This window comes from Balearica regulorum, chromosome 10 (genome assembly GCF_011004875.1).
Source record: "Balearica regulorum gibbericeps isolate bBalReg1 chromosome 10, bBalReg1.pri, whole genome shotgun sequence".
Classification (NCBI taxonomy): domain Eukaryota; kingdom Metazoa; phylum Chordata; class Aves; order Gruiformes; family Gruidae; genus Balearica; species Balearica regulorum.
In genome coordinates this window covers 9,968,089-9,994,318 of record NC_046193.1, presented here as the reverse complement: position 1 = coordinate 9,994,318, position 26,230 = coordinate 9,968,089, and the positions used below count along the sequence as shown (strand labels likewise).

Below are 26,230 nucleotides of genomic sequence, written 5' to 3'. Positions count from 1 at the left end.
TAAATCTTTTTTTTCATTCTAGAAAACTCTTTAATAGCGGAGTATCTCTCTTTCTGTTAAATGTCTGTTTCTCCTTTTGCTCTCTCTACTCTCTTTCCACTCAAAGCAGGCAGATTTTAAAGTATTTTAAAGATTTTTTTTTCCATATTACTAAAGTAATGTTATAAGAGAACAGTCACGTACTCAGAAATTATGCAGCTTTTATACTGGTTTTATACTGGTTTTCTGTAGAACCTCTAATGCCTTTGTCTTTACAGAGTATATGCTGTGTTTCCACAAGACAAAACTCTTAATGTAAAAAAAATAGACAGCGCTCAGTTGTTCTATACTGGGATTAGGTAGTCAATCAGTGGGGGTTCTTTTGGGAGAACTTCTATGTCATTTTCTCTAGAAACTGGAAGAACGTGTATTGAATGAAGCTGGATAAGAAAAGAAATAGTGGTATTATAGATGAAAGGGGTTATACGTGACTTCAGATACAATGCTTCTTCCTGGCTCTGCCACTGTTTCTTCTTATTGCTGGCCCAGTTGTTTCAGACAGAGCTTTTGCAAATATCTGCTTATTTGTTTGTGATTTTCTGGATTATCATCTTTCAGATCCTAAGAATTCTGCAAATGCTAAGTGTTTAGAATTGCAGTTGAAGTCATTGGAAGTTGCAGATAATTTATTGTTGGGGAGGAAATGATCAGTCATCCAGTGATTGGGGCATCTCACACTTTGTATGGTGTGAACAGCTCATAAATGAGAATCACAGACCTGACTTAACAGCAAATAAAAACATTAGTTAGGAATCGGTGAAGGGTATTTTTTCTGAAGTAGCCACATAAATAGTGGAGAATAAATATGTAACTCTTCAGAATAAAATTCAAAATGTAGCAGTAATTTACACTTTGATTAAATTACATGTCAAAAAACTTTTAAGGGCCTGTTCATTAACAAAGGAGTGGTTTTTATTTTGTTTTTGAGAGAAATATAAAGATCAAAACTATAAAAGTTATGGTCTTTAATAAGTTTAAGACACATCGTGCTAGAGAAAATCTGATGGTTTTACAGAACTGTCTCTGTAGTCCATTAGGCTGTAGTATTGCTCTTTCATAATTGCTATTACTATAATACGTTGTTTAGTTCATGCACACCATGTTTAGTCAATAAACCAACATTCAGAGCATGTGGAAAGTTCATTTTCCAGAGGTTTTGGAAAAATCTAATTAGATGAGATAATGTAGTGTTACGGTAATGCAAAAGCTAAAGTATAAAATACATTCACTTGTAATCTGAGCTCTACCTAGACTGCTTTCTGTTAAATGTTTTCTGTTGGAAATTACTTGCATTAAAAATGCAGCAGTGCTTTCTGATGAAGGAAACCCCTTTGTATGATGCTGTTCTTGTTACAATTTTAGTTAACAAAGTCTTGAAAAAAAAATTTATTTCATAACTTAGAACGTTCAAGACTCTTTGTTTTCATGTAATGTTACCAGTGCAGTGGTCAGAGAAGTAGAAGAGATGTATTTGTTCCAGATCTTGCTTGGTTTCTTTGAATAGGCTCTGCTGGTATTTCAGGACACTTGAAACTTAATAGGATAGGCTCTTTAATTTCTTTATGGTTGGTCTTGCAGGACTCAGGACACTGAGTAAAATTTGAGAAATTAATTTGAAAAAAAATAAAGCCATCACAAGATACGTTCAGGGCCTGGACCTTTGAAGCCCGGTCAGCTTTATATGTATTCATGTGAAAGTACAGCATTTATGCTTAGATAATGTGCAAATCTCCTACCATGTGCAAAAACAGGAGAGAGAGTTGTCTTTGTCATAGCTCAGTATACCACTAGACTCTAGTCCTCAAAGCTCTACTAAAATGGTACATGCTTGTTACACAGCAGCTCAGGATTTTCCAGAAGTACTGGAGTGAAAACTTACTAGCTTTATAACAGCTTGACAGAAGTTCTGCATTCATGGGAGTGTCATATTTCCCAGAGGAATATTTGAAAGTTGGATGAACAATAATCTAATAGGATTTTTTTGGGTGTGTGATAGTGTTTTCCTAATATAATAAATTCACTCCCTAAGAAAATGAGAGGGAGTAATATTTATGTAGGAAGGCACTCTTTTCGGTGATGTTTAAAATTATAGTGACTGCCCTTTATCCAAGCCTGAGTCATTGCCCACTTCATAATTTTGATGCCTCTCTGGAAGACAGGTACGTGCAAGCTTCCAAAAAGTTAATAAAATAATAAAAGGATTATTGGCAGTGATGATGTTATATTAAACAGTCTTGGAACAAGGGTTGAAACTGAATCACCTGGCTAGCTGTAGAAACTAGTATGTCCTCTGTGTACTCTAGTGAATCTGGACTGATTTCTGCTCAAGGAAGAGCTTTCAGCAGAAGAGGTGCAATATGCTATCCAGCATTCTAGGGTGCTTTCAGAAGGGATTTTTCAGTCTTAGCAGAGGTAATCAGTAGATGTGTCTTTTAGTTGCTCAAGAATTTAAGGAGTGGGTGTAATGTACTCTGAACATCCTTATTAAACTGAGTTCTAAGTTCCAAGAGGAAGACAAAGAACATTCTTTAGTTCAGGCAGATCTTAATTTTGAGCAAAACATTTTGTATCTTAGTGCAGACAGTATTAGAGGCACTTCTGAACATGTGCAGAAAGGAAGTGATAGACATCTGCAGTACCTCCCACTGTTGCAAGGAAGTTTTCATGTAAATGTTTTGGTTCTAAGTACCTATATATACAAATTACAACTAAAACTCAGAAAGCCTTACTTTCGAAATATCCCACCTTCCAGCCATGAGAATATTCAGATCATTTAGTTCAGATTTGAATTTCTCTGATTCTGAAGGGTCACAGGACTTTGAATAGTAAGAGAAGCCTGCGAGGTTATTTGTATATGTTGTGTTATCTAGAAAATAATTTGCCTACTCTTTCCATTTATTGCGGCTGTGTATGACTTGTTCTTCCTCTGTTGTTTAGTCCTTACATTGGGGCAGTGTCTCTTCTCAAGCTAGAAGGTTCTGGTTTACTGTCACCTGGATCCATATTTAATGACCTTATAGAGCTAATCTAATAATAGAAGTACGGATCCTGCTTTTTCATCAGCTAGTATTTGTAGATAAAGTAAACTTTAAAAATTTAGATAAGTAAATGTAAATAATGACTAACAACCAAACATGGATATAAACATCTATATTTAGATGTTTAATTGAGCATAACCATGCTGATGCTTGCTTAAACAGTGTGCCTACAAAACTTTGTGTGCAAGTATAGCAAACGTGTAACTAAGTATGAGGAAAACCTACGGCAAGAGTAAGGCTGGAGAGTGTTGAGTAATTTAAGGTAAAAATCATCCAGATGAATTGTAATTTTTTTTTCTTTAAAAAAAACCAAACACTTAGGCCCCCAAGAAATTCAGAGTCAATGCATAAGCAAAACCCCAATGTGTTAAATCTTATCTTTAATTCTAACTTGTAAAGTATTGTTTATTGTGAATAAATCATTACAAACTAATTGTTAACTATCAGATAAGCTATGTTAATTCAGAGTATTTCCAAGAATGGATTTTGAAAGCTATTCTGTTGTAAAAGAAATTTTGTAGCATTCATATTGCTCAAAAAAAAAAAAAAAAAAAAGATATTGAGATTCAGGACTCATTCCTATAGATAGGAAAGGGAACCAACATGTCCCTTTTGTAGTGAAATTTTGAACCATGTTCAGTTCTATTTTCTTAGCAAAAAACCCTCATTAACTTGATCATTGCTCATTTTGTGAAACATTCATTGATTAATTACAATGAACCCCATAAATTGGTACTTATTCTGTATATAGGGATTTTTCTGTATGCATACATCTGCAGATGGGGAGAGCATCAGGGTGTAGCAGAAGAACTAAAGGGGGGCCTTCAGGGTGGCCCGCTTCTTCCGCTGAACACAGGGTACTGGTCATGACTGCACCACAGAAGTCCTACAAGCCTTTCTGTGGTAAGTTTGCTACAGTGAATTAATTATTTCAGTTACACTCATATTTACATTTGTGATCACAGAACTAAAAACTTGTGCATGTATCTTGGAATATTTTTTCCTAATTTTTCATTTAAATTTACTTTATAATTATATTTCAATTTCTATGTTTATCTTTTGTTTTAAGGGGTTGGATAGTGATACGAGCTACAAATCAATTTAGGGTTCTTTTTTTCCTTTTCCTGTCTTGCAGATACTTATCATCTGGTAGGAAATGCATTGCGTACAAGAAGGGTCAGAAAAAGAAATTGATGATCCCAGCCTGAAAGGCTAAATTGAGGCAGGTAATGATACAGTTCCTTGGTTTGTAATTCTTCCCATTTGATATGAAGACTATATAGTAGCTGTGTCTTAGAATGCATGATACATATTAATGAAGCAAACTACAGAATCACAATCCTTTTACCTAGTTGCTCTGTAAAAAAAAATTAAAGCACCATTGTACTATTCTTTCTCTTAGATCACCCCTGTGATGAGATCATCCAGTGTACCACCATTTTCCTCCTAGAAAACATGGACGATAGGAGGATCAGAAGCTGCCTGTGAAAAAAAAGGATTATGTTGCACTCATTTTTTTTTTTCTTTAGAAATATCTCCTCATGTTGTAAACTGTTATAAAGAAACTGCTATCATCCAAAATTGCAATAAGATGAAGAGCTTACAATAAAAGTATATAAAACGTAGTTACTTTAAAGTATGTTTTTATTACAAATGCAAAGAAACTTTGGCGTGATTTTTTTCATAAAATGATACATATCCAAAACTGTGCTTACAGAGGTACGGTATGGAGGACTTGAACAATGAAAGAGACAAGTGCATATATGTGACCTAACTTATAAAGATGTTCTATTTGTATGTTTGCTACTAAATGTAAATAACATCCATTTTCTTTTTATTACCTCTAAATATAGTGAACCTGATGTAAGATACCTCATAGTATCTTCTTCCATTCTGTTATGCTTAACAGAATTGTGTATGATTTCATCTGCAACGACTTTACTACAGAGTGATGTCATTGATTAGTATTACATTTGACTTGCACTGATGTAAATAAGGAAAGAGTCAAACTATTGGTTCATAGAGACCTACTGACTGCTGAAGTTCAGCCTTGAAATTCTGTCTTCTAAATAATGGCACACAGCAATATCCAAATAGTAAATGAATAATGTATGTAAAGGGAGCTTTTAGCATGCTGAGATACTGACTATGGACCTGTTATTGAAGAGGTTTCTGTTAGGTAGGAGTTGCTGCCAAGAATTTTTGACATTTGTGGAATAAGTCCATCAATTGGCAGGATATGTGAATAAGTGATTTTGGAAATGCAGGTTATGTGGTAAGACATAGGGGCCTAGAAAATCTGCTAGACTGTACTGGGAGAGTCCAGAGAGAGCTGTAAATAACTAGGTAGTATTTAACTGAGAAGCAATGGTGTAAGTAAACTATGAAATAAATTGTTTCTGTAATATGTCAACAGAATTATGTAGTTGGCAAGTTTCCACCAGGTGACTTTTTATACTGTCTAGGTTTCAGTTCTTACTCTACACAGTTTCTCTCTTCTTTGTCTAGTTAGCCTACATCTTATAGATTTTAACCCTTAAACTATTTATAACTCTTTGTTTTGAATTATCTTATGCCAAAATGTCTTTATGTACAAGCTTTGTTATCTGATGTCAGCAGAGCTTGGATAATAGTTGTTAATAGTCTATTGCTATATTTAGTTAAGGAAAATCTATCAATTCATAGAGTTGCTAAGCAAACTATTAGAATTTTTTTTGTCATTTATTTGACAGTATTGTACACTGAGAGCTTCTAAACACACGGTAAGTAGCTAATTAAAAATATGGAAGATATATGAATGGCATTTATACACAGACTGAAGATTTGGCATGTTCAGTCAGTAGCCTGCACTTAAACCTCAGTGACAGAAATATAAGATTCAGGCTCCCTGGTGATTTACGGAAGGCCTAGACTAAATTCCCTGCAGGGAGGTTTGGGAAGGTATAGAAAGTAAACTATTATGTTTGAAAGGATTGGTAGGACTGACCTTGTCTAAGCCTATAAAAACTTGATATGAAATAAATGTGAAATGCAACATCTCAGGCAGTATTAAGATAAAGAAGAGTTGCAAGAAATGAACCAGAGAGAATGGACTAAATCAGGTTGCTATGCTCACTCTGTAGTGTGAAGGTAGTATGAAAAATAATAGTCAGTGTGAGTTATGGAATCCCTAAAGAGAAGTGTCAGCATTAACAGATGCTTAACTCCCAACAGGGAAGTATCAGAAGAAAATCGGATGGATTGAAGGATGGATAAAGCATAAGTGCTTTCAAGCAAGGGTTGATACCCTATTGCAACCTCAGAGCATAGAAGTTTTATATTAACATTATAATCAATAAGTTAATAATGTTCATATTTATGTTCTAATAACTAGGCTTAAGACTGAATGATGAAACAAAAGTATTTCATCTGCTTAAATATAGTGGTCTATATAGTGGAAACTTGGCAACAAGTAATGTAAAGCAAATGTTGAGTGAAATTTTACTCCATCTGCGTTGTAGTTTTCACTTGGTTAGCACCTTTTACTCAGCTATTTCAGAGAGCTATACATTATTATACATACATTAATAAATACATTATTCAGTGAGATGTATTATATTTTGAAACTAATTTGTAAATAAAAGGCAGGAAAAGGATGGTTCTCCTTTGTCATCATACATATTATATAGTCTGTGTGTTGACACACAGACTAAGGTTTGCTCTTTTTTCTATTCTGAGTGTTAGGTCATAGAACATTATAAAAAAAAATCATTTGGTATGTGCTTATCTACAAATCTTTATTATACTAATTTTATCAACAATATAGACTCTGAGTTGATAATGCATTTATTATGTGATAAATAGAGATCAGGAATTTTTCAGATTTGCTTTTCTTGTTATGGCTAGGGATTCTAAGCAACAGATTGAGTTTTCCAAAGATTATTGCTCTTTTTAAGTCAAACTATACAAATGCAAATCTCCATAGCAACACTGTAGATTCTTTTGCTAACTTGTGCTCTTGCAAATTTGCTTGTCAAACTGAAGGTAGTTTCACAGTTGTATAAAACCAGTCTATGTCATGTAGTTAGAATGTCGAAATAAGATCAACAATTTTAATGGCCATTTTGCTTAGAGTAGCATATACTGTATATCCTTTCTCACTATCATTGCAGGTATTTTATATGCTTGGCTCATTTGTGTTCTAAAGTGTTCTAAAGGGGAATTTTAGCTAGTAGTTGTACTACATGGCATATGTTCAGTTTAAGACAAACGTGTTGGAGAAACAGCTTATTGACTGAGGCAACTTTAACATGATTCTTTTAGTATGTTGAGAATTCTGTTTCTATTCTACAAATCTCTGTTGACTAATAAGAAAACCAGCATTTACCTATCATGGGAATTACTAGCAAAATGACCTGTGCCAATTGACTCAAAATGGCATAAAAATAATTGCTCCAGCTCAGAAATATTTTAATAAATAATGAGTTGGAAATGGTCATCCAACTCGTGTAAGTAAATAACCTGAATCAGTTATCGTGTAAAGGTATATATTGCTATTAATACCATGATTCTGTGGCTAAGTTAGATTTGATGTTGGCCGGTAATCCTAAAATGACTTGCTTTATCAGTTCAGAATGAATCTCAGTTTTGTGATAAAGGGAAACCATCGAAGACATCCTTTTCAATGTCAGAGAGACCTTCAGAGGAGGTTACCACTGCTCTCTGTACCCATGGGTGAGAGCAAGAATGGAACAAAACAGATAGATGTTGCAGGGCGATTAGTGTGACACAGCTTAGCCTCCCATGGTGCCAGACTTCCCTGACACCACTGGGAAGCAGTAAAGTGTATCTCCTATGCTGCTCAGAGACTATTAAGCTGAAGAGAAGCACTGTGTGTGCTTTCCTCATCTCAGGAGGAGGCAGCACTGTGGATTCTAAAAATTGTGAGTCCTGATTACTGCTGTCATATAAGGTATCCTTAATGGACTATCTATACATTGTCTTTCGCTTTGGTAAAGAAACGGTTCTTGAGTGGAACTTATGGGGCTGTGCAATCATTAGATTGGGCAGATGATGTAACTCCATGCGTAACACTGAATGTGCATAGTGACCTACCTTCACACCTTAAAATGAGAAGTGGATCTACTGCATGATCAAAATGCTGTTGGCATGGCTTAGTGACAGCATGTACCTGCTTATGTGTGGGAAACATCTGTTTTTTTATTCATTAAATAGATGTGCATTTGGTCATATGATCAGTGATGGGCTGCAAGTTTTTCAGGAAAATGGTAGCAGTGTGCAGGCTGGCATAACTGTCCAGTAGGCAGAAAGGAAGAGACTGTGGGCTGAATAAATTGTTCTGGTTTCCTACATATACTGGGAAGTTTCCCACTCTTGATGATTAAAAATGCTCATTTTGTGGAATAACTACTGCTATTCTGATGCTGATGTCTATACTGAAGATAGTGTGAAACTTACACAGTTGTATAAAGGTCCACGTAGATGTCTATTCAATAGTGCTGCTGACCAATATGTGCAAGTCTTGCATAGTAAAAGCTATGTGTTACTGGTGCATAGTAAACTGGGAAAAATAATATCAGATTACTAAATCATGCTGTAGCTGGATCTAGTCAATGTTACGTGATGACTTGACATTCGGAAACCATTTTTTGTCTTGATTTATAGATAGATCTCATTGAACTGGACTGGAGGGCCAAAGGCAAAAAGTTTAAGTTGAGACTTTTAATGGCTATAACCCGTCTACTTCTAATATATTCTTCAGTTCATCTGTGGGACAGAGATCTCATGAATATGCATATGCAGTTAACTGATGAGCAGAAACAAATCTATGAGGAGCAGTGCATTTAGTAAGATATAGGTAGTAAATCTTTTAGTTTTCTGAAAGTTTCTTGTATTTGACAAACCATCTTAATTTCTTCATGTCTTTTTAACTGTTTTTATAATTTGTAGGGTTTATTTATTTATTTATTTTTAAATTAGGCTATGAAGCTTTTAGTAAAAACAGTTACTAGAACGTACCTTGGAAGGAAATTAAACCTAACCTATGGATGACCTGATAGAAAATTACTGTTATATTGTTTGCAGTTAAACATTTATACCTTGCTGTTTGTGATATGCAAATATATTTGTGTATACCATCCTTCTCTGTACAGGGTCACAAGATAGCAGAAGTTGGTGTAGGGGACTGAATTACAACTGCTGCAGAAACTATGATCAGGACTTTACTGGCATGTATGTGTAATGGTTACTTTTTTCCACTAGTTTACATTTACGTTATGAGATGGGTCAACAGCTAAGTTTATCATACTCTTCTGATTTCCACAGACATAATTTTGGAAAAGTTATTCAACAAAGCATTATGTCACTGTGTTCTAATAATGTTTTTGCTTAACTTTCTTTGTATGTAGATGGTGGTGCTGTTCTTGCAGTCATTTTGACATCTTTATGATATGATCTTTCACAGCAGAATAGTTTATGTTTTACTCTATTTAAGACTATACTGTACTTGAAAAGTCTAGTTTCAGACCAATCAATTTCTTTCTGGTGTGAATCTGTTGAAGGCAATTCTACTTTAGTAAACTATGTTGTTGCAATTCTTTGCTTAGTATCCAAATACTTTACATAGTAGGCAGCTGGATATTTAGGCTTAAACATTGCAGTAGCAAGAGTAATAAAACATACTAGCTTTTGCAAATTGTGGTCCCAAATGTTGGGGGTGTTTTTGTTTAAGGTGGTTCTGAGAAGAGGTATAGTTTTAATGGACACAAGGGTTTAATTAAACTACACAACCCCATTTAAAATCTCAGTTCATATATTGCAGAAGATATCCAGGACTTTTTAGGAAGTGCCTAAACCAGAGCCCAAAAGGGTTGATGGCATCTTGCCTATACATGCCATATTTGCCTTAGACTAGGTAAGTCAAGCTCTAATTGCAATGTACAAGCAATAGTAGGTGGCTTAAGTGGCTAGGGGACTCAGTGTCTTTCAATGTGTGTTCCTGAACTACAGTATGCGAAAGCAGATAATGATTGCTAAAAATGAAAATGTTACTAAGGTGTAAGGGAAAAAAAGGTAATGGATGCATTTAGATGCATCAGTGTTGGGACCCCATTGTGAATCATGAATTATGCAAACCTAACTGAAGTCAGTCTATTCACTCAAGCTTGTTGAAGTAATGGGCAGAGCAGGCAGTTGCCATGATGATGATCTGCCTGTCCTTGTCTATGCTGAGAAACTGAGAGTCATCTAAACCTGAAAGCCTTCCAGTGTCTCCAGCTGTGTAGCGAAGGGTTCAGAATGTTGAGTGGCTCCCTTCTTGTGACAATGATTTTTGCCTCAGCATCTCCTTGAAACTCTAAAAGGAGTGTTTCCTTTGCTTGTTCAGATATATTTTGCTCCCCAAAGCATGAGAGGAACAGGAAGGTGAATGGGACTTCTCAAGAGAAAGGAGAAATGGTAAGGAAGAGAAAGCTGCTGCTTCTAGGGTGGGAACTGAGGTCCCTGCAGCACCTCCAGGCTGGACATGAGCATTACATTGTCCTGTGCTCCACATAAGAGAAAATGAGATCTTCTGAGGAAAGGTGGTCTGGATAAGAGCAGAAGAGAGCATTAAACCTTTGCCCTTGACTGTTACTCTCTTTCAATTCCTTTCTTCTCCCTAAACATCTCCTAAAACAAGTATCACTCTGAGAAGCCTTGAGCTGACTCTGGTATTATTTTGAAACAAAGATGACATAAAATGTTTAAAAACCAGTAATTCCAAGTTTTTGATTTTGAAAATATAGACATAGAAATCAGATAATATCTAGCATGTAATTTTTTTCTCAGTATATTAAAGGACTTTTTATTTGTTGAAAATATACCTGTTGTCTTCAGCCCTTCTGTGAATCTGGCTCCAAAAGTTACCAAAACAAAACAAACCCTATGGTTATACTGAGGTAAGTTTAGTGTCTAAAAATCTAAAAAATAGAAAGCATTAGATAACTCTGGTTTGTCATTGCTACCACTTCTGTTTGTAACATGGTGGGATTTTTTTTTTTACTATATGTGGTAATGTGTTCTGTACAGAATTTGGTATCCTACGTCATCATGTAGTTTTTCTCCACCTGTCTGTTTTCCAGTCTTACCCTGTTTATATCATCACATGGATTCCCAAAGTCCTGAAAATTCTCCTTTAGTGTCTGATTTTAATAACAACTGATAATACCAGTAATTTCAGTGGAGATTCTTTTGATTTACATCTTTAGAGAAAACTAAGCATTTAGATATTTATGATATCTATGCATTCAGCATTTATTTTAAGTACTGACGCACAGCAAAATGTTTTTAATCTGTGCCTTGGCCCCTGGGCTAGAGATATTCAGGTTCAGCATATAGTTACAGAAAAGATGCAGTCTCTAAACTGTGTAAGAAAGTGGTGTCTTGCTGCTTATATTGCCCTGAGGTAAGGAAAAGGAATAAAACAAGGACTTTTTTTGCTTTTCTTTAAAAAAAAAAAAAAAAAAAAGGTATCTGGGAGGGGAAGTGGCATTGTTTTGAAGAGACAACATCAGATATTTTTAGCTCTGTCATAATTTTAATGCAGATAAGGATCTGTAGCATCTTTTATGCAGTGAGAAAACTTTTTTCTGATCATATTTTCAGTTAAGGGGTGGGGTTTTTTGTCCTCATAAAAAGGGAAGACTGAAAGAGGAAACTTGAACAGATGGATTCAAGTAACCAAGCAACACTTTGTTTCCCAGGCCATGAAAAAATAATTGGAGCAGGTGCTAACTGGATTTTCTCTTTTTTTTTTTTTTTTTTTTTAAATTATCGTGAGCCGATGTATGAACTTCTGTTTAACAGACTCTTGACAGACTTCATAGAATGATAAATATTCATCTGGGTGATAATTACTTGTACAGGTTGCTTACTGTGTGACTTGAATGGTTCTTTTCTGTAGTTATGGTAGTGCATAGTATAGGCGGCAAGCAATACATCACAACTAGTTTTTGTAGATGACACTGGTGCTGTTTGCTTCACTGCAATATTCTCATATACAATAACTCTATATTACAATATTCTGATTTAAGTGTATTCCTGTAATGATGCATTCAGGCTCTTCTGCAGAATATAAGTTTCAGAGTAAAATGAGGTTCTGCATTCTCAAATGTTTAGACACTACCCTCTACCTCTTCCCTGCTGAGAAAGAATGACTTGGTTGGCGTGTCTCAACTACAGGTAGATCTGCGTTGAATTTGTGGGTTTGGTTTAGTTTCTGGCAGATGCAAAATAGGATTTTTTTTAAAAGGTCAATGCAAAATACTTTTTCTCCTTTTATTTTGGTGTGTGTTGTGAATCTTTTTTTTTTTTTTGGCAAGCATAAAATTTAGATATAGGTTAAAAAGCATGATTCTTTAAGAGTTGCATTCTAATTGTTTGTTCTGCAAAAGATCAAAGACAATGGAAAATAAAAGCTATTTCAAATATTTTTTCCCAAACATTTCATTTAACACTTTGAAAAATTTTGATTGCATTAGACTTCTAAAGTGTTTTAAAGATAGTTGAAAGAAGTATATTTCTGTTTTCTTAAATGTTGCTTACAAGCTTTTTCTTAAAACAGAAAACACCCATCCCCCCAAAAAAAAACCCCCAACACCCAAATTGTATGAAAAACTGTCCATCTCTTATCCAGAATTGGGTTAGTGCTGTCATGTCCCTCTCTGTCATATATTTGCATAACCTAACAGCTGTATAGAATTTCTATTAATCAATGATCGTTCTTACTACTGTCATCCATACAAATATGTACACTTATTTATTTCAAAATAATATTATGTTGCACACTCAAATTTTATGTAGTGGAAAAAGAGAATGAAAGAATATTAATGTTTATATGATATATTGTTAAACACGCACCCACACACCCACCCCCAGTTTCTATGGGTATGGAATATAGTGCTTAGGCAACCCTTTTGTGCATTAATTTGATCCAGCAATCCAACAGTTTTACCAGCACATATATTAACTGCTTGGGCATGTAGGGATCAAATTTGTCTGAATATCTAGGTGAGATGATTTTGTTAATTAAGAGCTTTGACATTCTGTTACATGACAACGTGATAACTGTAATCTTTATGTTATAAAATAATGATGTCTGATTATTCATCTACCAATATCTCCAAGTCCTCCTCTGTATGGCTGCTCTCAATCCATTCATCCATAACCCAGCCTGTATTGATACCAGGGGTTGCCTCGACCCATGTACAGGACCTTGCACTTGGCCTTGTTGAACTTCATGAGGTTCACACAGGCCCACTTTTCCTGCCCATCAAAGTCTGTCTGGATGGCATCCCTTCCCTCCAGTGTTATGAGCTGCACTGCTCAGCTTGGTGTCATCTGCAAACTTGCTGAGGGTGAACACAACTCCACTGTCTGTCATTGATCAAGATATTAAATAGTATTGGTCCCAATACGGACCCCTGAGGGACACCACAAAACTTTGTTTGCATTTAAAAAATAGTTGCTATAACAAAGAGCCAAGGAACTTACACATTTGAAGTCTTATTAGCTCTGATGTTTGTTGGCTTTGCTGATTAAGGCCTGATGTTTAAATATTAAATAGCCTAAACCAGCAGTAATTTTAAATGCATGTAAGTAAAACCCACCCGTATTTAGAATAACACTTCCTGGAGAATTAGGAAGCTGAAAATCAAAACCATAAATGATTTTAGCTAGTGATTTCTTTGAGCGAACGTGAAGACAAGACAGACAGTAAGGGATTCACTAAGAGGTAGTCCACAAAGATAATAACAAAGCAGTATAGCCATTAATAACAAGTATGGATATTAGTAGATACACCTATGAAACTATGCTTTTCAAAATTGAAGTCCCATGCTAATCAATTTAAAACATTACTGCAACACGGGGATGTGCATCACACAGAGAATGTCAACACTTTCCCTGGTTGGCTCAGGCTGTTGGCGGTGATACTCTGATCAAGGATTGATGTTTTATCAATGTGAAGTTTATAAAAGCAATTTCTATGAGAAAAGGTGAACAGCATGTTTGAAGTTCACGGTATATTAACATCAGCTAATACATTAGTCAGTAAACTTAGGAGATCTGTCCAGCAAGTGTGTGAAATATGTAGTACTTCTGGCTCTGAGTAGTTGAGTTTCACTCTGGTTTTGGCACATTATTTTGCTTCCATTTAAGAAGTAACATTTAAATTGTTTTTTCATATCCATTCAGTCTGAAGAGGAGCACAGATGCAGAATAGAAGTTAAAAAAAATCACTGGGTGTGTGCATAGCTTGGAAGGTGGGGAAGGCACTAAAATAGATATTCCCATTGTCTTTTTGCTTTTCTAGAACAGAACTCTTACATTTCAACTGTTTAAGGAAACTAGCAGGATGTTAGTTACTTGAATATAAGAACTCCTAATAAAAAACACTGTTTTCTTCTGCTTATGTGAACTGACCCATAGAAATACCACAGACGCTGTATGTTGACACTGCTTATAACATCGTATCTCACAGTAGTGTACGTGCTTTAAAATGTGGAGGTTTTTTATGAAGAGCGGAGCTGGCACACAGCAGCATCTCTGTTGTGTGTTCTGGATCTTAGGATCATATTTGGTAACCTTTGCTGTGACTTTACACTTTTAAGCTTTGCCTGTCTACTTCTGATGGCAGGATAGGGAAGTCGACTCTTAGTTATGCCCTAAGGTGGAATCTCATTATTACTCCGTGGTTAGTATTGTGTTACACTTATTGTAAAACTGATGTGATATTTCTTTCTTTTTCAACCTCATTAAAAAAAATATTTTATGTGTTCAAACTTCTGAGGAGGAAGGAAGGAGTAAACAGTTTTGGGGAGTAGAAGTAAATCTTTAAAATATTTGATTTATTGGATAAGAATTTTTTAAACACTATGGATTGCATAAAGGATTTGTTATGATAAGGATTTTACATTATTAGAATTTTAAGATGTGATTTTAAAAAAATTTCTAAAATTTTCTAAAAAAAACCCCAAAGCCCCCACAAACAAAACACACTCAAATAAAAATGTCTAAAAATCTTGGTTTATAACTCCCAACTATGTTTCATTCATGTATCCTAAAGTAAATTAAGCGAATCCTTTTAGTACAGCTGGGTTGTTAATAAATATCTGTTTTAAACATTTAATTTTTTAAAAAATGCTTTTCCATGCAATTTTTGAGCTTCATATGCACTGCAAAGAGAAAGTTTTTTAGCCAGGATGTTTTCAGAGCATATGTGCTTTGCAGAATGTTAGCTGGGATTGGAACTTTTATTTTCTGATCCTAATTGACTACACCGAAAACAAATATATGGGCTTCTTTTACTTGCATGCGCTTGGGGGCTTTGTTCTGGGTTTTCAAATAAAATTAGGATGGGGGAAAAGAGAGAAAACTATTTATCATCAAGTTTCTTTCTTTGAAGATATTTGTGAAGCAATAACATTTCCCTTTTCTTAACTTTGGAGAAGTAATTTTGGTAGGAGAAAAAATGATTAATTATATTGGGCAAAAAAAAGAAATGATCCTCTAGACATTTTGTTCCTTCTACAAAGACAAGAAAGAAATCTTTGAAGAATTCTGGTGAAAGTAGAGTTTCAGTAGCTTTCAGGAAACATTCTATGTACTTTCAATTAGAAACTAAATTGTCCCACGTGCATTTGAAGCTCCCTACACAAATCGCCTTTTCACTTGAAACTTTTTATATATGATCTCTTGGCAGAGAACAGTCTTCCAGCATGACAACATGCATGGTTGCTTAAGGTGTTTTTGACATACAAGTCAAAGAAAAGCTGAGTTTCTTAATGCTCAGATTATTTTTCCTTATCGTCTGTCTTTAGGCATATTGGTAAAACATATCATAAGCCCTTCTTTTATGCATGCATTCAGGAATAAATGGAAGTATGATGATTGTAAAGAAATATTTTGGCTAGTGATTCAATATAGTGGTTTTAATCTGGTGTAAAAACTCCTTCCTCCCTCCCACCCTTCTTCACACCCCTGAGTTTTCTAATGTAGGCCAGGAGTGGCGTCAGAAGCATTGTTCAAGAGTAGTACTGAGGCCAATGAGATTATTGCTAGAGTTGTTTGTGGTGCTGGACTATTGAACTTTGTTTTATAGTTTGGTGGTGGTGCCAAATGCATGCAATTTATTCCTGTATTCTTCTGTATTCATCAAAACTAGTATTTGCCTATTTATTTGAAAATGCTAAATGGAGAGAGAATTAGGCATGCATCTGAGTATTTTGCTTAACTGTGAGAACTTAATAAATTTAAATATACCTAATTTACAAAGAAACTCATTCTCTAGTACAGAACTCGTATTATAGTTTCCCGTAATTTTTTATTTCCTATGCTTGTATCCACACTTTCATTTCTTCAAAGTATAAAATTTGTTGGGATTTGACAAAATGTCTTCAATGGGTTCTCACAGAGTTCAAATACCTATGGTAGTGGGTTTTTAAAAGATGACCAATGGTAATGTGATTTTTGGAATCCTTCCTAATAATAGAGGGGTGGGTTTTTTTTTCTCCCTACACACTGGAGCCAGACACGGAAATTTTCAGTGTTGTCAGTTTATGGTTTCCAGAAAGATAAAGAGTTTGATCAGGATTTCTTAAACGTACTTTCATCTAAATTACTATGAGACCATTTTGGCTGAGGGTAGATGCGAAGATTTAGAAAACAGGAAAGAGAAGATAAGCTTATCTGTTAAGAATAAATTAATTCCGATATGTTACATTTTTGTAGTATTCTGGTTAAATAGAATTTGATCAGCCTTTCTAATGGTATTTTTGGTTGAAGAAACACTACTGTTTAGACACTTCAGGTAAGTGGCTATGCTTTTACTTAAATTAATTGATCAAAATATTAATATACTGCTGATTTAGATTTTAAAGTTCAGACAAGCTGATCATGTAGAAGCAATACCAAGGCTTTCTTTTCCAGGAGAATGGAAGCAGTCTGCTTTGAGGTGTCTGAGAGAACTAGCAGCTCCTACACTATTGCCTGCTGTGATTTACAGATGCGTACGTTTTGCCTAGGAATACAAGAAGCTATATTTACTGACACAATTGTTTCTCATGTCTTTTTTTACATTGCCTTAGGTATAGTTGCTGCCATCTTTAATCATCTGTCTTCTTCCAATGGTTATTTGATTCTGATGTCTTTTGTTCATATTATGTCTTTATTTTTTATAAATCTTGAATTTCGTGTTACTTTTTTAAAATCTTTTGGCTTATGATTCCATTTTTCTTCTGTTCTTTAATCAGTAGAAGCTTACCAGCTGAAATGCAAGCATTCACTGACAGTTTCATGATACCATCTCTAAACTGCCCATTTTTCTGAAGTCCTTTTCTTTCTAGAACTTTGTCATGCTATTTTAGGCAATTTTATGTCAATAGAAGGTAAAACCTTGAACTGCATTAAAAGCATTGGTGTAGCCTTTTATTGAAGAGTTTCAGCTCAATCTATCTCATCTAATCAGAACAACCCATGGTCACTGTTGTCTTAGGAACCTTAATAAAATACATCAGAAACAGAATAAAGGGAGGATCAGTTTGCAGCACCTTGGCTTTCCTGCAGCCAAGTGATGAAGCATCTTACAATAAAGCTGGAGTAAAAAGGCAGTTTTCAGTTTTTAATCAGTATTAGGCTCAGACTATGCTATGTAGTGTGGATTTTGAATGCCAGTCAATAATAAAATCTTGCAAACTCTTGCTATCAATTTCTGAACAAAAGAACAGGACTCATCTTCCACCATTATTTTAGGAAGTATCTATGATATAAACTATCTCTTCTTGGGATTTTTTGATGTTTGTTTAAATTAGTGGTAAAACTGTGTGCTCAAGTTACTTTTGAGGCCAACATAAGATGTTAATCTAATATCCCAGAAACATGTGGAAGGAGAATGAAATGGCCATCTTTGGTTTAAGACTCTTTTTGGTCTAAAAGTAAAGATTAGAGTAACCTTAATCTGAAGAAAAAGATTTGATTATGTGTCAATTTTGTGTGGGTGTGTTAATCACCTTGAACAACTAAGCATCATCATGAAATCCAATCACAAAGTGATTACTCAGAACTACTGCCAATTGCAGTGATACAGATGTTATGTAGGGGATATAATGAAAGTGTAATTTCGTAAATGAGTACATCTCTGAGGGATTATTAGTATAGACCTTGATGATTGCAGAGATTATGGCACAAGTATTTTATCATGGATATAAGTATCAAGAGTTCTATTCAATACAGTTCAGGTTAAAAGAAACTATCCCTGATGTATTGGGGTTTTTTTGTTTTTTGGGTTTTTTTTTTTTAAAGTTTTTTTATTAGACTCCTTAGGTTTCTTATTAAAAGAAATTAAAAAGACAAAGCAGTGTTGTTCCAAAAATGATGTAATGGATAAAAATCTGGTTTCTTTAGGCTATAAGGGCTTCCTGAAATGTTCAGAATATCTCTTGCTGTTCAGGCAAATCTGAAACCCTCTTAGATGACCTCAGATACTAAAACAATCAGTATAAGGTATCATGCACATAAAGTGGTAGTATCCTTGAAGCAGTACCCCAAAAGAATATCCCTGAATCAAGTACCCCAAAAGAAAAAATGCGTACATAGAACAACATAAATTCAAGAACTGAGCCTTGTGGGAGTCTCCAAATATTTGAATCTGATTGGAAGAAAACCCACACAAAATAATAAAGTGGGAGTCATTTTCTGATCTTCTCCAGAATCCTAAAGTCTGCTTCATTTTACCGTCAGGGATAGAGAAGAAAAGCTTTTAAGTCAGCCAGCAACAGATTGATTCATAAAGCAAACAGGAAAAGTATTATGAGGCAAGGCTTCATACTATGATAGACATCTAGGAATACTCATCTTTGGCAGTCTATTAATCTTTGGCTAAGGGTGTGGAAACTCTGGTTTGTCTCCCTGGGTAATGTGTGGAATCCTGTTTATATTCCAACTCAGTTTATGTGGCCTTGGGGAGCAAAGTCTGGTCTTAGAATTAGCTGTAATTTTTGCTGATCAGATAGCGGTATAACTGGCCAACTATTTTTCCGTGACTTTTGTAGAACTGTATGACAAATCTATGACATCCTCTTATTTTCCAAAACATTTCTGTAGTGAAGGTACTTGTTTCATCTCAGACAAACAGCTGGTGTTGATCGAGGGATTCTCTGTATAGGTGATTTGTAAAGATTTCTTTCTTTTTATAATGTGGGGACTTAGTTGTACATTTAAAAAAAAGCAACCAAAAAAAAAAAAAAAAAAAAAGGAAAAAGGACCATTCAGATATACTTTTTCATAAATGCCCAGTGCAAAATTAGAAGTTCACTGTTGTCATATGTTAGAGGTAGTTTAAATATACATACATATATCTGCAACATATTTAATGTAATAAAAACCATGCAGACCTACTTTAGGTATGCATTCAAACACTTGCACCTAATTGGACTCTTGCAGGCAGTGCTGTGGTTTATCAAGTTATCAATAGGCTCTTCCAGGTCAGAATCTAATTTAACAGTTTAGATAAACTGTTATGTTTTTGTGCATCCTTTCTATGGAAACAGCAGAGTGGGTAAAATAGGCAAGACAGAGCATATCCAACTCTTTCTTCTTTATAGTGCCAGGGTTGCTAAGAGCTTCAGTTATTGAGGTGTTGTTGTTAGCTTTGGTACAAATAGGGAATGAAAAACTGCCCGTGGGCCTAGACGTTTGTGGGCTAGGATCACGAACAAACAAGAGGAGTCTGAAAAATGATACCAAACTGATGTGATCTAAATGGTCTGAATTTACCAGCCATTTGACCATAACTTGGCTACTTAACTGTAGTCCTACAGATCATAAGTATTGATGTATTTCTGTATACATAAAATTTTCTGGTACCTATGAACAGCTTATTTTATTTTAACCAAAAATGCATGCCAACCTGACAATTCTGGGATGCGTGTCTTGATACTATGTCCTGTCACATACTACGTTTCAAGTTAAGTAATCTATGTTCAGTTAAATGGAGCACACACAACTAACTTGTTTCTTTCAGTTATTTTAATATATTAGGCCACACAATTTTTTTAATGTATTTTATAAAGATTTTTATTATCAGTAGATTTTAATTTAACAACATGCCGCAAATCACTCCTACTACTTAGTCTTTAAAGAGTGGTTGTTTCTCAATGTCATCGATAAGCGATATGCTTGTTGCTAAACAGAACGAGAAACTGATTGATAGTTTGTGATAAAAAAAAAAAAAAGACTTTTAAGATTGTGGGTTATAAGGTAGGCTAGACCCAGAAATGCACTAGGATAGGCTAAGGGGGGGCAGGATAATAAATGTGCACAATCCATAGTTGATTGTATTTTTGATTGTTAGTCTATCAATTGATTGTCAGGTTGTACATTGTTCACTTCACTCAAGGAAAGGGGATTTGAGAGATGGGAATAAAGATAATTACGACTAATAATGTTACGGGTTTTTTGATGATTCCCTCCTCCCTGAATTTATGAGGATGAGCTGGGAGAGGCGTAATTTGGAAGACAAAATAGTTCAGGTTCTGGAGTCAACTAATATCTTTGTGGTGAATGAACCTAGCTTCCCAGCCTATCAAGCATAAATGTATTTTTCATGGTTATGAAGTTAGTTCAAGTGTGTATGTGGAGCACTGGGGTAGAAAGAACAAGGAAAGACATAACCATGGCAGTCGTGTCCTTTAGAGAGGAAGGACTCTGAAGGACTAGAAACAGGACTATATCTGTCCTGTTTCAGTTTTGTTTTCTAATAAACTACTTAGATGGTTTGCGTAAGGGGTAAAAACATCACCAAATTCTTAAATTAATGGTGTTTCATTACAGCTTTACATTGTTCTCTGTAGATATGTGAATTTTTTATTGAGATGTCTCATACCAAAATACAACTCCAGTATTTTATAAGAAATCGAGTGCTGCTGTCTTCATAGTCTTTTTTTTATAAAGACCAGTAGACATTAATTCTGTTAACTGTATGTCTTAACTAACACAATCTATTTTTCTTTTACCTGTGGATTAAGATGCATAAAAAATAGTATGAAAATGTGAAAACTGAAATGTAATTGCTACTGTGGAGAGTGCTGCATCAACCCACTATATAATTATTATCCTTAAAATGTCAAATTTAAATATGTCTTTAAATTGCTTATTTTAGATATTAGAGGAAAAACTAGGAAGAAACTACATTAAAAGATTTTAAATGACTTAACACTGTTTGAATTAGTAACACAACTGAATTAATTAAGTTTTGATATTTAGGCAGAAACAGCAGCATTGTATTTGGACTAAGAAAGTACTTGCTGGCTTTGTCACCATTGACATTAACTATTGATAGGGGTTTCAGAAATAGCGCATGTGCCGTTAGAGTTGACTGTAATATAAGATAGGCACTGCAGTGATGTTAGAGGGATTACAGAGAGGGAAGCACCTGTAGCATTTGGAGTTACAGTCTTCTAATCATCAGGCTTTTATTTTGTTGTAATAAATTCATATGAGTGATTAAAATAATGGAAAGATGAGTCGTCAGGCTTATTTCTATCGTGTCCCTCCGCAGGAATTACACAGAAGAACCCAACTTCAGCCTGAGCCAGCAAAGACGAAGGCTCTTCAAACAGTTATTGAAATGAAGGTATGGTCTTTGCATGTTTTCACATATATTATTTTTGTAGCATGAACTGCTAGGATGCAGTTAATTTTCCTCATAGCAGCCCCTACAGTTTATGTTTTGAATTTGGGACCAAAACAGCATTGATAACAGACTGATGTTTTAGCTGTTGCTGAACAGTGCTTAAGAGTTGAAGCTTTCTCAGTTTCTCACTCTACTCCCCCCCCCCCCCCCCCCCCCCCCCATCCCCCAGCAAGTAGGTTGGGGGTGGGCAAGAGGCTGGGAGGGAACATGGCCGGGACAGCTGACCTCAATTGACCAAAGGGATATTCTGTACCACAGAATGTCATGCTCAGCAATAAAACTGAGGGGAGTTGCGGCATTTGTCTCCCCAAGTAACTGCTATGCATGATGAAGCCCTGCTTTCCTGGAAATAGCTAAGCATCTGCCTGCCAATGGGAAGTAGTGAATGAATTCTGTAATTTGCTTTGATTGTGTGTGCAGCTTTGCTTTACCTATTAAGCTGGCTTTATCTTGGTCCATGAGTTTTCTCACTTTTGCTCTTCCAGTTCTCTCCCCTGTCCCACTGAGGGGGAGTGAATGAGCAGCTGTGTGATGCTTTGCTGCCTACCAGGGTTAACCCGCAACACCTCAATTTGTAACTTTTACTATTAAATCATTAAATATTTCCTTTTACTTCTCAATTTATTTTGCTGTAAAGCTAGGAATAATTAGTATTTCTTTCTGCTAGTCTGTTTTCTTAATAAGCCTTGATTAAAAAAAAAATCAAGTGTAGCATTACTGAATAATGAGAACCAAATATTGCTTTTTAAAAAGACTTGCTGGGGGCGGGGGGTTTCAGGTGAGCCAAAGTAGGTGGAATAAACTGACAAACAGAAGCAAACACAAACTGTCCAAGGCTGATGTAAAATGTTTTCCTTCTTGATCTTTAAAAACAATACTTCTGCTTGTGGTTATTTGGCCATCATTTTATGTCTAACCTAAGGAAAATATTCATTGCATTAGCAGATATGACAAAATGTGATGAAACTCCTGTCTTAGTCCTGAATATAGTTTCCTCTTTTTGATATATAATATTACTAAATTTTGTGGCTTCCCCCCCCCCATAAGCAAAGATAATAATAATAATAATTTAAAAAGTGAAACCTGATATTTTCACATAATTCTATAAGTCTGGAATGTACGTCTTTAAGAAAAATACCATGAGACTTGAGATAATTTGTGAGTTGGCAGTGCTGCCTGAAATACATTAATGGTGGTCTTTCATTTCAGTCTTAAAAGGAAGTGCAAATTAAAGGCCTCATTTTGCCAGTGACTTCTGTTATGAGCAAATGAGTTCAGCATGTCTGAACATTGTGGTAAATACACAGTTACAACAACAGCAGGACTTCATAAATACAGTATCTGCCTTTTAACAGATAATAATTAGTTTGGATTATGTGAGTAACAAAGAAGGTACATTGATTTCAGTATTCCAAGGCAAATACACATCAGAAGATGGACCTTCCCTGTTTATTCTAATTCAGAAGTCTATGTATGAAAACTAAAACGTGTGTTTACCCTAAGTATATGGGAAAGCAGGATGGTGGCTGAGAAACTTTTTTCTTTCTATTAGGAATTATAAATGTAAAAGTTGTGGGATACCGAGATAGTGTGTTAGAATAATTTATGGTCCTTCCTATGGGTTATTAACAATGTGAAGGTTATGTTGCAAAATAATTTGCAATTCCTCTTCCTGTACCAAAGCTCTTTGAGAAGAAGAGGGGCGGGGGGGGGGGGGGGAGACATGACACAGAAGTGGCACACATGATGCCTGTACTTGCAGCGACTCTGACGGTGTCTGTCCCTGCAGACAGTAAAGTCTTTTCTGTTTTGTTTCCTGGGAGAGTTGGGAGTGGTGTGATCTTCCACTTTTTAAAAATCTGATCTTTGTAATGAGGGCTTTAATTTGTCACAGGTGAGGCTGTAATGTTGCTGGAGCCTTCTGATGCGAAGCTGCCTTTTGGCTCTGAGGCACGCAGTTCTTTCTTTTCCTATGAACACATGCTCCTTTGGGGTTGCTGTCTAAAATAGGCCTAATATTGAAAAGAAAAAGGGACAAATGTAAGATGCTGAAATCCACATGATTAAACAGCAGTTTTCATTACAAGTTCCAGCTCTGGAATGTTTTCAAGTAAATTTAAGTTGTCTTAATCCAGACAGCATTTGTTTTGAAAAAAATGTGGAACATTTGTTTTGAATGATCAAGCACTGAAGCAATAATTTCCCTGCAGTGTTGAGGGCAGAAGGAGGGAGAAGATTACCCTCTAATATGGCAATCCGAGGCCATACACTCCCCCATGCAGAGGCTCCAAGCAGTATACATTTCTCTTTACCACACCCAACCCCTTCCACCCCCTCTCCACAATAGCTTTTCTTTGAGTCCCCTCCCCAGGCTCCCCCAGGCTCTGCCAGGAGGCAGCTTTCCCTCCTTCATAGATCCCTCTATTCTTTCTAGTGGTTTTCTTTTGTCCCTTGCCACTGCTGAATGCCTTCTATCCCTTTTCCCAGTCAGCCCTCCCTTTCATCCAATGAAGTATACCCATTTCTCCTACCTATCATCTCATATGTGATTATTTTTTGTCCTAAACAGCTTTTCTTCTGCCTGTCTTTCCTGTCCTGTCATGGTCTTCATTTCTCTTTGAAAACTTTGCAAGTAGTTGCCTTTTCTTATAGCAATTGTAGTTTCTACATAACTGTTGTCTCCTTGACAAGTCTCTATCTTCTGTATGCTTATTAAAAAAAAAAAAAAAGGCAAAAATTTTGAAGTGCATATCTGCCCAAAACAGCGAGTTACATCATGGAACTCAGTGCTCATAGAAGAGCCACCAGAACGTTTGAAAATATTACCAAACAGTGAAAAACTTTAAGAACTTAATTTTGTGTAGTTTAACAAATAGGAAAGAAGAGAGCAAAGAGATTACAGTCTGTAGATACCTACCTGAGATATCTTCATTTAAAACAAAAAAAATTCTCTCCAGTAGTGAAAAAAAATATATTGCAAAATACAGTGTGTGGAAGCGAGCTGTAGCAAATGCACACTAAAATATGGTCGGTATATGTAACAGCATCATTCATGTAATTGTATGACTTATAAAGGGAGGTAGCCTAGTTTTGTTGCAGTGGTTGCTACTTGCTTTGTGACTACGGATATACGTAATCAAACAGCATTTTTTTTTTCTCATGCCTAAAACTTTGTCTGTTTAAGCATAAAATAAAGCCGGCACATTGAAATTCTTTCCTTTAATTGCCATTGCACCCATGCATACTTCTTTGTGTATTGTGTGCTGACACATGCCATATCACTGATGTCTTTGAATATCAGTGATACCCAAAGTTAACACTGATTAATATAATAAAAAAAAAAAAGAGTAAAAGGAAACACACTTTTCATTGTTTCATTCTTTCAATAAGAAGTACTCATGAGCACATGAATCAGATCAAAACTTGCTTGTCTCTTATGAGGTGCTACCTGGAGTAGCATTGTATTCTGAGGTCCCCAGTACCTCTATTCTGAGGTCCCTGTTGGAGCAGGTCCAGAGGAGGCCGTGAAGATGCTCAGAGGGCTGGAGCACCTCTCCTATGAGGACAGGCTGAGAGAGTTGGGGTTATTCAGCCTGGAGAAGAGAAGGCTCTGGAGAAACCTTATTGTGACCTTTCTATATATAAAGGGGAAAGATGGAGAAAGACTTCTTACCAGGACCTGTAGTGACAGGACAAGGGGCAACAGTTTTAAACTGAAAAGAGTAGATTTAGATTAGACACAAGGAAGTTGTTGTGTTTGGTTTTTGGTGGTTTTTTTTTTTTTTTTTTTTTTTTTTTTTTTTTTTTATGATGAAAGTGGTAAGGCACTGGAACTGGTTGCCCAGAGAAGTTGTGGGTGCCCCATCCCTGGAAGTGTTTAAGGCCAGATTGATTGGGGCTTTGGGCAACCTGGTCTAGTGAAAGATGTCCCTGCCTATGGCAGACAGGTTGGACTAGATGATCTTTAAGGTCTCTTTGGACCCAAACCATTCGATGAGTCTTCCATGATCTTGTTCAGACAGTTCTGGGCTTAATCCAGTGATATTACTTGAGAGAGAAAATCAGAAACACGTTGCCTACAGATCTGGAATAAAGCTCATCCTAAGTATAGGGTATTGACTATCCTGAAATTATATATAGTCTAGCAAAAAGAATTAAAAAGTCTTTAAAAATGGTAAGCTGTAAAGTAAATGAAAATATTTGTGGTTTACCTTACTTACAGAAAGAACCATCTTTATGTATTGATCCAGCTTTGATATTTCAGGTATGGGTTTGGTTCTAAAAAAGCGTGTATGTGTGTTTTGCAGTGCAACGTACTCTGATTAAGATTGCATGAACTTTCACTTTCCCTTGTCTTCAAAAATAAACCTGAATATTCTCTGTATTAAATTGACAAAGTTAAAAAAAGTGTATAGTAAGAGTAGTC

General features: G+C 35.6%; 1 protein-coding gene across 14 annotated transcripts in view; it reads left to right on the top strand.

Annotated features, from left to right (window-relative positions):
• The window catches only part of ERC2 (ELKS/RAB6-interacting/CAST family member 2), a 443,424-nt gene that overhangs the window by 95,598 nt on the left and 321,596 nt on the right, over window positions 1-26,230 (top strand). For 13 of the 14 annotated variants that reach the window (XM_075762003.1, XM_075761998.1, XM_075762007.1 and 10 more), the window contains one exon: window positions 21,670-21,744. The exons of the other annotated variant lie outside the window; for it this stretch is intronic. In XM_075762003.1, the coding sequence (XP_075618118.1) occupies window positions 21,670-21,744 (75 nt within the window). The remainder of the gene's footprint in view (window positions 1-21,669; window positions 21,745-26,230) is intronic. 14 annotated transcript variants of the gene reach the window in all.